The following is a 15,248-nucleotide window of genomic DNA, read 5'->3' as shown; positions in this document are numbered from 1 at the left end:
ACCCTAATAGCGCTTTAGAAATGTTAAGTAGTAGTAGTAGTAGTGGTGCTGTTTTCATCTCAGTTATATGAGGACAATAAATTTTTTTCTGTATGGCCTAGTGGTTAGGGTGGTTGACTTTGGTCCTGGGGAACTGAGGAACTGAGTTCGATTCCCGGCACAGGCAGCTCCTTGTGACTCTGGGCAAGTCACTTAACCCTCAATTGCCTGCCGCATTGAGCCTGCCATGAGTGGGAAAGAGCGGGGTACAAATGTAACAAAAAATTATTAATTTGAAGGGTGTTTGAATTGGTTGATGTTCTGGCTTTCTCCTATGTTGTTTCCTATATTTCCTCCAGTATGCTGTGTGGTTTCACCGACAACTTTAGGGATATGGCAGAAGACGCACTGTGTATCACCCCTGCAATAAATTTCACACAAGGTTTTTTGCAGAATGTTTTCCTCTTCCACAAGTTGGAAAAGATTGAAGGCTTAAATGAAAGACATGTTGTAGGATTGTGCAAGTAAGTTATGGCCCTGTTTACTAAGGCGTGCTAAAATTTAGCGCGTTCTAACACTAGAGACACCAATATATTCCTATGGGCGTCTCTATCATTAGCGCACGATAAAAACGCTAGCACGCCTACAGCGCAGCTTAGAAAACAGGGCCCTTAGTTTGTAGGCTAGGTTTTTTTGTCTGAAAGTTAAATCAGAAGAAGGGAAGCTGCAGGCAGTCTTTACAACCAGAGGTGTCTCTGATTCACAAGCCTACTAGGGATGCTAAGTTGTAGCAGGCAAAGAGGTAATGGATATATTTTGCTGCTCCCCTAGACACATTCAGCTTTGAGCATCCTATGTGCACTTTTTTCAGGTGTGCACATCTGTGTGGTTGCATATCACACCTGCCCTCATAGGTAAAACACAACCAGCCTACAGCTGAGGGGGTAGTGAGCACTTCCTTCTCTGGACTGAAGTCATTGGTTATTTCTCTACTAGTAAAAAAGGCCCGTTTCTGGGAGAGATGAAAAGGGCGCTAGCAAGGTTGTGGTGTGCAGCGATGGTCGTGTCTCCCGGAGTGTGCAGCCTCCCCACCCATCCCGACCCATCGTCAGGGACCGAGCTGTCCCCGAACCCCCGGTTTTGGTGTGCAGCGATCCTCGTGTGCCCCGGCGTGTGCAGGCTCCGCACCCATGCCGACGCATCGCCAGCGACGCAGCTGTTCCGCAAACCCCCTGCAGGCCCTGGTTGATGTGCAGCAATCCTCGTGTGTGCCGGTGTGTGCAGCCTCCCCACCCATCCTGACGCATCGTCAGCAACGCACCTGTCCCGCAACCTCCCTGCAGGCACATGGGCGTTCTGTGATGCTGATCACGTGTGAACCATGGGCATAGAATCGCCGAGGGGCAGCGTTTCCTGGGCAGGGTTTCGTGGACCGAGGTGCGCGATGCGGGTCCCGTCCGAACCATATTTCCTGGTCAGCGTTCCCTGGACTGTGGTGCGTGATGCGGGTCCTGTCCGAACCATGGCCGGCGACTCGCCGAGGGGCAGGGGGAGATGTCGGTTCCTGGACTGTGCTCCGCCCTCATCGTCATCACGTTCTGACGCGAGGGCGGGGCACAGGATGCCTCACACTTCCTGTTTTGAGCCATGGGCAAAACGGATATCTGGACGCCTCACACTTCCGGTTTGGAGCGGTTTGGAGGCTTCATTTAGAACGTTGGGGTTGCGAATTATGTCCGGAAGGGGCGTGGCTGAGGGCAGGTCTATGAGTGACAGTGAGTGGTGCATGAGTGAGAGTGAATGAGCTGAGAGCCTAGCCTTCAGTGTTTCCCTCCCACAGAGTGAGCTTCAGAATGTTCCAGGTGAGAATTATTTATATAGATTAGCTGCCTTCTCTGTTTTGACCTCATCACCTATTTTTCCTCCCATTTTAATAAAAGTTGAAATGTGATCTAATTTCAGTGGGCCTTTACCTCTTCTAAGTGACTGCAATTAAATGGAGTGTCCCAGCCCAAGTCTGGCTGCACAAAACATTGCATTTTTAATGTTAATAGCCTTTCTTAGACCAGAATAACAGAAAACCACTCTAACAAACAGTCCAGTCCATCTTATCATGCTGGTGTTTTCCAGTCAGTAGGCAGAAATCAGTCCCCGCAGATCTGGAAGCTTAATACTCAATACATGTTCCCAGAACATTAAAAGAAGTTGGGCAGATTCTTCCTCACAGGTTAGGTCCTGTACGGTAAATATTCAAACTGCGCACACTGCTGTAAAGTTTGTGGGTACCTTTTATTTTGGACCAGTCTTCAAAGGCAAAGTATGCACATAAATGCTGAAGGTGCAAAGAATCCATAGACAATGTTTTTCTTTGGGTTACATGTTGCATGGAAAATAATGCACATAGATTTGAAAAGATAATCTACATGCATTTTAGTTGCTCGATCGGAACACCTCCTCTAAATGTAGGAAAAACTGTGTGCGCTATGGAACCCAGCATGTGCTTGTAGCCGGGTTTAGGATGGACAATTTTCAGACAGCCTCTTTACCTGGATAAATCGGTACCTATCTATTTATTTGTTGCATTTGTATCCCACATTTTCCCACCTATTTGCAGACTCTATGTGGCTTGCAATATTACATCATGGCAGGCGCCAATCAAGAGTAGATAATTGGTTGCATCCATTGGTATGCGATATGATACAGATGTTCAAATATTTGAAAGGTATTAATCCGCAAACAAACCTTTTCCAGGTAAATGGGTTTAAAAGGTAGTCCTCTATATGTTTTCAATCTGTTGAACTGCATTTGTAATCCCTTTCCCCCCCATCCCACACTCTTACCTGCTGAATTGGTTGCCTCCAGAAGCTGATCTCAGAAGCCCAGGTAGAAGAAAATGAAAGGTCTCAATTTCCATGCCAGTGTCAGGGCAGCATATTGTGAAAAGTGATGGTAGTGCTTTCCAAAGAATTCTAGGTTGTACCTACTTGCAGCTTTGTGGCTCTGAATGTCCCTTCCCTCTTGCTGCTTAATTACAGTAGCAATTAATAAAGACAACATAAGATCCACCTTGGGTAAGCTTTTTTATCATATATATATAAATGCTGTCAGGGGCCTTTGATTCATCATAGGGGCAGTAGAACCCCTCTTTGGCTCAGGGAGGTCCATATAATCCAGCCCTCCACTGTTATTTAAAAATATTTGTCTGCACCAGTGTTTCCTTGGCCTGGTCCCTACTTGCTGATGCCATGTGAGGGAAAAGTTGATTGGGCTCTGGTCCCAGTGCTGTATCCCTTTCGCTGCTTATAGGTTGCTGTTTTCTTATTTGTTTCATTCCCAGGAAGAAGAGCTGCTGAAAATCCTTGTAAGTCACAGGGTACGGAGTGGAAAGACTGCAAGTCTGGCCATGGAAGTGGATGGACTACCTTTCTACGATACACACTCTGTAATGATCGACAAGCTGTTAGAGCTCACACGTTAATGTGATTGCTGATAGCATGCATCCTATAGCCTGAAGTCCACTTGTTAGCTACCGGGCATAAACTGAGAATGAGGGTGATACACATTTGAGACAGTGAATGACCTGTTACAGGTTATTTAGTCAGCCAGAGCTAGGAAACTATTTGTTTGTGTCCAGTATCACAGATATAATTTTATACTGAGTAAACCATAGTAGTGAAGGAAAGCCTAAAGGTGAATCTAACATACATCTTTCACAGGAAGGGCTATGTTGGTTCACCAAGGGCTTCTTTTAGAAAGCTGAGCGGCAAATGAGAGGAAGCCCATAAGAGCTGAATGGTAGTGTGGCTTTGTCAAAGAGGCCCCAAAAGCAGCATTGTAAGAAAAGCAGCAGGCAGAGGAGTTGGGTAAAGGTGATACTTCTTATAAGAATGATGAAACCTAAGGATATGAGCTTTTTGGATTCTTTAGATTTCTCCTGAACTGAACAGACTGGATTGTTGAAAGTGTTGGCCTTCTAAAGGCATCGTCTCCGCCAGCAATCTCATTCAACTAATCGTACATTTCTTAACAATCTGTAGAACCTGCTCGTAGTATGAGCTCTGAAATTCCTTTCCGTTTGTGCTACAGCTCCCACCCTTCAAAGACAGACATCCATCATAGAAGATGTTCCCCTAAAATCCCGAGACTACACAATTCACCTTTCTAGGAAACAATAATTCTCTTCTATGTAAAGGGGAGTGATTCTCCCTGCTCTTGTGTGAGTGTGGAGCTACCTCAGGGCGAATGTTTCTACTCATATATTTACCCTTCCAGCCTGTTCCTTAGCATTCAGCACTCATGTATAGTATTAGCTAGCTGTTAAAAACAAAAAAAAAGAGCAGAAGGGAGCAAGGATTCTAAAGTTCCATTTTTTTTAGTAATATGAAAAACATCATTATAAGATCTAAATAGATTTAGCAGGGTATCATACTGATTTGGTAGATGTTAGGTTTTGTAAAGTGCACCAAAGCTTGTAATCATGCAACTTTCTAAATATATACTCACTAAACCTTACCAGAAAAAATGTAACATTTTTTCACCTAATAACCATTATTGTGGCATAACAGTATAGTTTAGGTTGAATCATGGGTTTATCCTGTCATTGTGACATCTTCAACCACTTTCTATGTAGAATATTGCAATGAACTCAAACCAGTGTCCAGCAAGAAGGGAAGCTCTCAGTCACATCATCCTAAACCCAAGACATTCGTTTTCAGGGAATAATACTTACATATTTATTAACTTTGCTCTCCTTTTTGTTTTCATACTAAAAGTATAAAGTACAGTTTTGCTTTGCAAAGTTTTGAGCCTGCACTACTTCTGCCAAGAACTTCATTCTCTGTAATTTCAGGAATGGAAAAAATTCCCAGAGCAAATTAGACAAGTATTTCTGCAGAAAAAAAAAACCCCCACAGAAATAGGTTTATTGAATCCCTTTCTCTACCTACATAATGAGTATTGGCAGTAGTTATTAAAATATAGTAAAAATTTACCTTGGGCGTCACTTAACCGTGATGTCTCAGTACTACATAATGAGAAGCAAAGGATGCAAATGCATGCAAAACACCTCATTATCATATATATCAAAATGGTTTACAGCAAACACTGAAAAAACTCATGCGACAGACATCTGTAGATTTTGTAAGATAGAGCCCATGGCTGGCTACGAAGTGTTGATGGTGGAAAATATTTATACAGAAAGGCACAACAAGGTGAGACATCTCATTCATTGGAAACTCTGTAAGCATTACAAAAACAGTGTACCAGAAAAGCACTGGGATCCTGACCCTAAGAGAATTATGGAAAACTAAGAGGCAGATGCAGCAACCAAACGTAAAAAAATCTAAATCGTTAAAGTCCCTAACGATTTTAAAATAACGAAAAATGCACCAAAAAAAAAAGTCACACATGCTGAGATCGGTATTGAAACGTACAATGTATCAAAGAATCACAATACACATCGTTAATCGGCCCCCAAATCATGCGCAGAGCAGCCAAGCGTTATGTTAGCTGCTCTGCGCATGCCACAAACAGTCAAAACACAGTCAAATCACAAGCACATGGCTCCCAAATCAAAACAAAAATAAAAAAAAAGGGTCGGGAGGGGGCAAGGGCGCTCATCAGGAGCGTCCTGTACGGACGGCCTTGCCCCCCCCCCCCCCGCTGCTCCCCACTTTCCGCCGCTCCCCCCCACCCCGAAAAAAGCAAAATTCTAGCAGCCCCTGCCCCCCTCCCTTCCTCACTACTCTCTCACCTCAGCTCCGCCTCCCGACATCCTCCATCCTGTGCCCCGCCCCCTTTTGGGGTCGTCGCCGCCATTCCCCTCCTCCATCGGGCCCCCCTCCCTCTTACCGGGCCGGTGCAGCGCCTCTCTCCTCTGTCCGAAGGCGCTGCACGGGCAAGAAGAAAGCTGATGCCTGCCTTCGCCCAGCTTCTGTCGCGCGTCTCTCTCCACCTGGGCCCGCCCCTGTCTGACGTCGGTAAAGGCAATCGGAAAAGGTTAGTGCATGTCGTTTCAATGGGGTTTTCACACTAATTGCTCATCTCCATTCCGTTTTCGTTAGCTGCTGGCTTCCTGGGTAAAAGCCCTTTGATGCATGCAACGGATCAAATTTTCCTCGTTGGAGAGTCATTAAAGGCTCATTTAGCTTTAGTGCATCTGCCTCTAAGAGGTTATAATGACCTGGGACAGCTCTATCCTGACTGGTAAAAAGCTGGATACAAGAAAAACAGATCTAGTAGTAAAAAAAAAGCCACCAGAGCAGCATTGATTATAGAGTTATTGTCCCAAATGATCACTCGGTGAATTGCATGGAGAAAGGGAAGATCCTGAAGTACCAAGAAATGCAGTCGGAGACTAAGAAAATGAGGGAGAAAGATACAGAAATATTTCCAATCATTTTGGATGCTACAGGCTTGATTAAAAATAAGTTGCAAGCACACCTGGTAAGTTGCCTATACATATTTTATCTTATGAACTCTAGAAAGAATCTCTCTTTGGCACAATGCAAGTATTACGATGAGTATTAGCAATAATTTTGAGAGACTGAGATCGTAAACCGTATGCCCTGGCTGAGGAGTGAGGTTCAATCTTGTCAAGGAGAAATTGCCCCCTTGTATATATCAAATAAGGCAGCTTGCAGTGAACCTAAGCCCAGTGCTCCTGGACAACTTCTTAAAGGAGTCTAGCATACAAAGAATATTCTCCCCTGAAGACTCCCCCTGAATACATACCCCCTCCTGAAGAGCCTCCGCCCCCCCCCCCAACACACATACACACACACAGAGCTTCCCCTTCCTTGGAACAACCCCCACCCTCCCATAGGCCTCCAGGGCCTACCTATCCAAATTCCTGGTGTCTAGAGATTCTGGGACAGGAGTAATCCCAGTATAGTTTAGTTTGAATCATGACTTTAGCCTCTCATTGTGACATCTTCAATCATGCTCTATGTAGAATATTGCAATGGAGTCACTTGATTCCTAGTAGTCCGTGGTACTACCACTAGGAGTTCATCTGTGCCATTTTGAACCTGGCATCAGCAGGGGCAGGAATGACTGGGAATCACTCTTGCCCTAGAATTCCCAAACAGGTAGTTCCTGGGAGGCATTTGGAAGGGTGAGAGTAAAGGGAAAGGAGGAGCAATTCCTGGGAATTGTGATGGGGGAGAGTCTTCTGGGGAAGGGGTTATGATGAGAGAGTGATTCAGGAAGGGGGAAGGGCACCACATTGATTGTTCACGTGCCAGCCTCTTTAAGATGTGGCGCAGGAGCATTGGGACATGAGTTAGCATCCTGATGCTCCCAGGCAGCTAAAATAACGCTGCAAGCTGCATTATTCAATTTACATAATAATGAGATGTTTTGCATGCCTTCTATCTCATTATGTATCATGCAGTAACATACCAACAAGTGTTACAATAATATAGTACACATTATTGTCATTTAACATATTAATGGGCAAACATCATGCATTATTGCTGTACTGCACCTTAATAATTATTCCCCTAAAATACAAGAAAGGTCTGCTTGGGATATCATTTCTTATTTAAAAAAATTCTCTATGTATCTAAGGCTAAGTCACTTCGTAGAAATTACATGGCTGTGCTCTTCCCTTTCTCCTGGCTGTCTTCTTCCTCTTCAGTATCTGCCTTTGCTGCATAAGAGTTCTGGCTACAGTTCTCTGGTTGAAGAGATTTTTAGCTGCCCCGTTCTGCTACACAGCAGGTCAAACAGGTACTCTGCGATACTAAAACATGGCACTACATGCCCTTTGTAGGTAAAATAATGTCTTACAAATATATTAGTCTTCCTTGTGTTTCTGGAAGCATCACTTAATAGAAGCTGTGTCTGCTGTTCTTCTGAAGAGCTATGTAGTCCATTTGTTGGAGTCCCCTACCTTTTCCCTTGCCCCTGTCCTCCCAAGCACCTCAAAACTCAATAATGAGGGTAATCTTGGTGTATAGCAAAATTCAAGAAGTCTAGCAAAGGATTGAGTACTAAGCTCATGAGTCAGCTGTCGCTGTGATTTGGGTTCTCCACGCACTATAGTTCCATATTTCATGATACAGCAAGATCTGGCCATACTTTAGAGCCGTCAACTTGGCCATTAAACATATATAGTCCAGTTTTAAGAGAACCATCTCCAGAGGTGGAGTTTGTGGTTGTTTTCAAACTCTTGTCAGGGTGATCTTTTCAGCTGTGAAAAGATGATTTGCCAGTTTATGAGCCTCTTTCAAAATTCCAGTAATTTTATGATGAAGTCAACAACATTCCAGGCAGCAGGGAGGTGCCTGTAAAATAAGAGTCCACTATTCCAAAGATTGCTGTCCAAAATATTCGCACTGCAGGACAGTTCAACCATATATGAAAGAAGTTGCCCTGCTCACCAAAGCTTTGCCAACATCTGTCCAAGTTAGTTTTGTAAATCTTGGCTAGATGAGCCGGAGTATAGCATCACTGATAGAAGATTTGTAGCCATTTTCAATCATTCTACTAGCCACTGATCTTTTAAGGAAGTGAACATCTTAGTCCAGTCTTTAAACTCCCAGGGTTGTGCTTTTTATTCCAATCTGCCAGTATAAAAAGACATTGGTATGTATTGGGCAAGTAGGGCTCTTATCTTCCCCCCCCCCCCCCCACACACACACACACCTTTTTCCCATTGCCATACATATCGCCTTTTCCAAATCTGTTTCCCATAGTTGTAAGTCTTCGTGGGCCCTCTTTAAGTATAAAATCATGAAGTTACTTGTACTGGAAAGCATCTCATAGAACACCATATTCCTCAGCCAAGGGTAATAATTCACCTTTCTCCCATACTTGTCCCAATGTGTGTGGTGAAGCTGAGACCCACTGAGCGAATACTATATCTTCTTGTCCCAGGGTGAAACCTTGTGCATACATAATAGGCATAGACTGGTGTTATTTTCTATCAGAAAGCCACCTAGATCACTGCACAAGCCAAGGATCTCTCACGTAAACAGGCATGGGAGAAACCTCAGTTGTTGCATAGGAAGCCAATGTAGTGCCCACAGGAGTGTCTTCCCAACGATTTTCTGTTCTATGGACAACCATGCTTTCTGGGATCCGTGTAACCATTCAGCTATAATTTGAAGTTGTGTTGTTTATTGTAAAGGGCAAAGTGTGGAACCCCCATGCCTCCACATTGTTTCCTTTGATAGGGCATAGCCCTATTTACCCTAGGTGGCTTTTTTTTCTAGATGTAAATACAAGTTTTTCTAGTCCATAAATGAAGGAAGCCCTTGGGCAGAGCACTTGGGATGACCAGAAAAAGATATAGCAGTTTTGGAAAGGCAATCATTTTTAGAGCATTGATCCATCCCAACCAGGATAGATTTAAACCTTCCCGTCTCTCTGGTTCCAAGAGGAGCTTCTTAAGCTTAGGAAGGAAGTTAAGTTCGTATAATTCCTGGGTTGAAGCAGACAATTGGATGCCCCCCAAAAGTATTGATTTTTGTGCCCAACAAAATGGAAAGCCCTGTTGTAGTTGTTTGGCCTCATTCATTTCAGACTTATCCGTATTTATTTTAAATCCTATGCAGCACTTCAATAATTTGAATAAGGGAGGAATCTGGAGTTGATAAAGTCAGCAAAATATCACTCACAAATAGAAAACCTTTATGCTTTTGCACACCTTATGTTACAGTCTCTATTCCCGCTGAAGCTCTATTTAATTGAGCCAGGATTTTGATGGACAAAGCGAATGGGCAACAAAGCACAGCCCTGACAGGTACCTCGAAATAGTTGAAAGGCTTTAGTAACATGTCCATTAATTTTCAAAGATGTCAAGGGTTTTGTACATAGAGTTTGAACCCTTTGCAGAGAAGGCCTCAATATGCCCCCTTTGTGAAGTACCATGAAAATATAGAGCCAACGGACTCTGTCAAAGGCCTTCTCCACATTGAATGAAAGTATCAATAAGCTTTGGCCTGCTCCACCAGTGGATGCACTCCATGAATGTTATCAAAAGTTTTTCTTCCCATGATAAGCCAGTTTGGTCAGGATAAACTAATTTAGTTAGGACTTTTTTAAACTGAGCTGCTAAGGTCTTTGTAAAAATCTTATAATCTCTTCCCTGGCCTAGGTAAATTAGTACCCACTGCCAGGCGTCAGGAATAGGACAGCTCTGTATGTTCATCAATAGAATTATAAACCCTCACTAGGGCCCTTTTACAGAGCAGTGGTAAGCCCAACGTGGGCTTGCCGGCAGTATTCCCGCCCTGAGCGCGCATGTGGGGGAAAGACCCCCCCCCCCCCCCCAAATGGCTTGCGCGGTGATAACCCGACAGTAATCGGCATCACCGTGTGCTGGCCAGTTACCGCCAGATTAATGCGGGAGCTCTTATCGCCACCTCAGTGGGTGGCGGTAAGGGCTCCCTGCTGCATGGCCATATGGTAAGAGTTCTCTTACCACATGGCCATGTGTGCTGGGGGCTTTTTTGCCCGCTGATCCTTAAGATAGGTGCAAGGACTTTACCAAAGTATTTGTCTAAGCGATTGCCAAAACTATCCATTCCCTGGTGTCTTGCTACTAGGGAGATTTTTAATGGCCCAGAGTACCTCATCTAAAGCAATCGGGAATGATAATAAATCACTTTCCGAGGGGGTAAATCAGTAGTTGAGAGGAATTGAGAAATCATTGTCTCTTTAGGCTCTGTCTCAGGTTTATATAGCTTGGTATAAAAGGCCATAAATTCTTGCTGAATATCAGTGTCATCTACCTGACGCTGACCCTTATGAACCTAAATTGCTAAAATATAATTATGCAACTGTTGTCTATGTATTTTATGGGCAATCAGCCTGCTATCTTGATTTTTAAATCCAAAGTATTCTTTCTTAACATAATTTAACTTCTTATCTAATTCAAGCTCATGAAATTGTAATCGAGCTATATATAGGGCTTCCCTATGAACATTAGGCCCCTTACCCCCCCCCCCCCTTTACAAGAGGCCTCTAAAGTCATTATATTTGCTCGTAGTTCTTGCTCTTTCAACCTCTTAGATTTATTCGTGTAAGACTACAAAGAAATAATATGCCCCCTCATTACTGTTTTTATAGTTTACCATAGAATCAATGAAGCTACCTCTGGGACATAATTATAAGACAGAAAGTCTAACAATCTCTGTTCTAATTGAGAAACATTGACCAGGTCAGACAATAGTGTCTCATTTCCGCAAACTCCTGAAGACTTATCTCTTCGACAAAATATATCATAAAGAACAACATACGTAACTCCACCTTCTTCAAGATATCCAGGAATGTTCTTTAATGTCTTTTGCTCTCACACCTTCTTGTACCTAATGCTTTTGACTCTAACACTATCATGTATTTCACCATCATGTAACCAAAACTTCTGCTAAAACAAATGTATACGCTTTTCTATTCCCAATATTATGTATTTCACCATCTTGTACCCAAAACTTGCTGTAAATCCAAATGTACATTCTTTTCTATTTCCAGTATCCACGATGAATTGTAAGTCACATTGAGCCTGCAAAAAGGTGGGATCATGTGGGATACAAATGTAATAATAATAATAATAATTTAAGTGCCAGTATTTCTGCCCCATCTCTTCTATCCCAGGATAAAGTTAAGGATACAGGTGTATGGTCTGACCAAGTTCTTGATGGATGGTGATCTCCTGGATATTTTCTCCTGTTTCCCTTCCTCCCAGCCATGGGTCTATTCTGAAATAGGTGTCTTATTTTGGCAGGATAAAAAGTATAATCCTTGTCTGCTATGTGATATTCTCTTCATAGATCTAATAACCCCTGGTGGATTAAAAAGCATTGTAAAGCCTTTCTATCAGCTTGAGCAAAGGTCACACAGAGGTAGCTGTATTATCAATAATCAGGATTTAAAGTGAGATTAAAATCTCCCCCAATTAACAGAGTTCCTTCCATATGCCTAATCCGCAATTCAGATAATGTTTCAAAAAATTTTGTGGGTCTTGATTAGGTGCATAAATATTTAGGAAGGTAAATAAACATTGTCTCATCTAACATAGTAACATAGTAGATGACGGCAGAAAAAAGACCTGCACGGTCCATCCAGTCTGCCCAACAAGATAAACTCATATGTGCTACTTTTTGTGTATACCTTACCTTGATTTGTACATGTCCTTTTCAGGGCACAGACCGTATAAGTCTGCCCAGCACTATCCCCGCCTCCCAACCAACAGCCCCGCCTCCCACCAATGGTTCTGGCACAGGCCGTATAAGTCTGCCCAGCACCATCCCCACCTCCCAACCACCAGTCCCGCCTCCCACCACCAGCTCTGGCACAGACCGTATAAGTCTGCCCAGCACCATCCCCGCCTCCCGCCACCGGCTCTGCCACCCAATCTCGGCTAAGCTCCTTAGGATCCATTCCTTCTGAACAGGATTCCTTTATGTTTATCCCACGCATGTTTGAATTCTGTTACCGTTTTCATTTCCACCACCTCCCGCGGGAGGGCATTCCAAGCATCCACTACTCTCTCCGTGAAAAAATACTTCCTGACATTTTTCTTGAGTCTGCCCCCCTTCAATCTCATTTAATGTCCTCTCGTTCTACCGTCTTCGCATCTCCGGAAAAGGTTCATTTGCGGATTAATACCTTTCAAATATTTGAACGTCTGTATCATATCACCCCTGTTTCTCCTTTCCTCTAGAGTATACATGTTCAGGTCAGCAAGTCTCTCCTCATATGTCTTGTAACGCAAATCCCATACCATTCTTGTAGCTTTTCTTTGCACCGCTTCAATTCTTTTTACATTCTTAGCAAGATACGGCCTCCAAAACTGAACACAATACTCTAGGGGGGCCTCACCAATGATTTATACTGCTATCAATAAATACCACCCCTCCTTGTCTGCCAGCTGCTTCTTTGATCTCGGGAAACAAAATGCCCACGCCTTTAGGTTTGTTATGAAGCTTATTAGAAGCTAAATCCACCCCCAGGTATTTTTTATGAAAAAATACTCATTCATGTCTAGGAAGTAAATGAGTTTCCTGGATAAAGATGAGACTGGCCTGCAACTGCTGTTCTTCTCTAAACAGTTGGCGCTTAAAAGATGTATTTAGGCTTTTTACAGTCAAATAAATAAATTTTACATCCCCCATAGAAGATGATAAGGTGTAAACATCTGCCATAAGCAGGGCACATTGATATCCCTTTTAGCCCTACCCCTTTCTCTAAAAGACTCCCTTTGAACTTTCCCAAATACCCCCCTCCCACCCCCCAACAGCTTTATGATAGTACCGCATGCCACAATTCAGGCACATCTCTATAAGGAGGAGCGACTCATGCACAGCTCCAAATTTCAACATAAACGGAGAAACCAAGTATATCCCCTTAAGCATAAGTAAAACAATTTAAAAAAAAAAACAACAGAGCAATTGCACATAAAACCACCTCCAACTGGATATGAACCATGCATGCAGACTTGAATAATCAGAATATAGGAGAATATCATCTCGCAGCCAAAATGTGTGACAATTTGCTTCCCAATTAAAACAGATCGTGTAGGAGCTGTGCTAGGTAATTGGACAACCGAGATCTGCCTGGTCAGGCAGCCTTTACCATGAGAGACCCTTTGCCACTTAGGTCGAGCTGAAAGACGCTGAAGTGGCAAGCCTCCAGTTTTTAAGCAAGCAGGTGCAGCACATGAGGAGTCCAGAAGAAAGGGAAAACCAAACACTCCCACAGAAACCAAGGCAAACAAAGTGTACATAAGTATTGCCATACTGGGAAAGAGCAAAGGTCCATCAAGCCCAGCATCTTGTTTCCAACAGTGGCCAAACCAGGTCACAAATACCTGGCAAGATCCCAAAAAAGTACAAAACATTTTATGCTGCTTATCCCAGAAATAGTGGATTTTCCTCGTCCATTTAATAATGGTCTATGGACTTTTCCTTTAGGAAGCCATCCAAATCTTTTTAAAACTCCGTTAAGCTAACCGCCTTTACCACATTCTCTGGCAACGAATTCCATGGGAATGACCAGTGCAGTGAACCAGGATAAAAGCACAAATCCTATATTAAACACATTCAGCAGTGCTTGCTTGAATTCAAAAGATCCAGCAGGTACAATAAAAATACTTGCTTGGAGATGGACTCAACATGGTTCGTGTTTTGGCTAGTGTTCCTTCATCAGCAGTCCAGTTCCTCAACAAGCAATAAATGCACTACAAAGCTCACAAAGTACTATTCACTGAAGCAAAGGGCCACAGCACTTCAGTTGTTTCTTGGCATTTGCACTGAAGAACTGTTCACGCGTGAATTGAAGCACCTGCTTTAAGTCTCATTGATTTGGTTTGGAAACATGTGTGACCTGATGAAGGTTTGTCTGAAACTTGGCCAGGTTTGTGTCTTGTTTCCAATAAAATCTTCTTTGGATGAACTCTTGTTCACTCTTTTTTTCCCTGGATCACTGCTGCTGTTGTGTTGTTTGCTTCTATTCTCAAGTAGGCTGTCTCCTGTCCTTTTTCATGGAAATTGGGCAAGCCGAAAATATGGATGTTCATTCCCCATTGCAGAAGGAGAACGAACATCCGTGTCCCTAAAGGTTAGTATTGGGAGTTAGATCTGCTACCTGGAACATCTGAGGGATCCTTGTTGGAAGGGTCATTAGCTCTTTGCACTTACCCTGTGTACACCGCCAAACATAACACACAGAAAGTGCAAAGCCTGTGTGGTGCATGCAGAGAGTGTTCCCAGCATGTGCCCTGTATGTACTGCACAGGTCATGGAGAGCCCCAAAAACTCTAGTCTATGGTGGTGCCCTCCCTGATCCATGTCCGTCCCTCCCCTGGCAGGTCCAAAGCCCCATTTCCCACCCCACCAACAGTTCTGATTTCACTCCTCCCCCACCCCCATGCCTTACAGTCCCTCCTAAACAAAATCCTGCCCCGGACAAGAGAACTACAGCACCCCTCCCCCCGGCTCTACCCTCACCAATCCGCAAACCTTTCCCCCATACACACACCTACACATTGGAGCCGACTCTGTGGGTGCTTGAGCACCCTCAATATTGAAAAAATTCCTTGTATGTGTCCAGGGAGCGGTTATTTCCATTGGGCTTAGCACCCCCAATAATTTTGAAAAGTTGGCTCCTATGCACCTACATGGGATATAGATGTCCAGTTATATTGTCCCAGGTGACAGTGGTCCCTCTCCATTACTGCCCACCAGGATCCAAGATGGCACCTCTGCCTTCATACACTGCAAGAAGGCATAGACACTATGATCCAAGATGGCATTGGGGTGGGG

The 15,248-nt window shown here is 43.6% G+C and overlaps 1 protein-coding gene across 2 annotated transcripts in view; it reads left to right on the top strand.

Moving 5' to 3' along the window:
- Window positions 1-5,198, top strand: part of DGLUCY (D-glutamate cyclase) — a 124,920-nt gene extending 119,722 nt beyond the window's left edge. For both annotated transcript variants that reach the window (XM_030214223.1, XM_030214222.1), the window contains exon 13: window positions 3,317-5,198. In XM_030214223.1, the coding sequence (XP_030070083.1) occupies window positions 3,317-3,457 (141 nt within the window). In that variant the 3' untranslated portion in view covers window positions 3,458-5,198. The remainder of the gene's footprint in view (window positions 1-3,316) is intronic.
- Window positions 5,199-15,248: the final 10,050 nt, after the last annotated feature.

This window comes from Microcaecilia unicolor, chromosome 9 (genome assembly GCF_901765095.1).
Source record: "Microcaecilia unicolor chromosome 9, aMicUni1.1, whole genome shotgun sequence".
Lineage (NCBI taxonomy): Eukaryota > Metazoa > Chordata > Amphibia > Gymnophiona > Siphonopidae > Microcaecilia > Microcaecilia unicolor.
The sequence above is the reverse complement of the archived record's forward strand: the minus strand, read 5'-3'. Positions and strand labels throughout refer to the sequence as shown.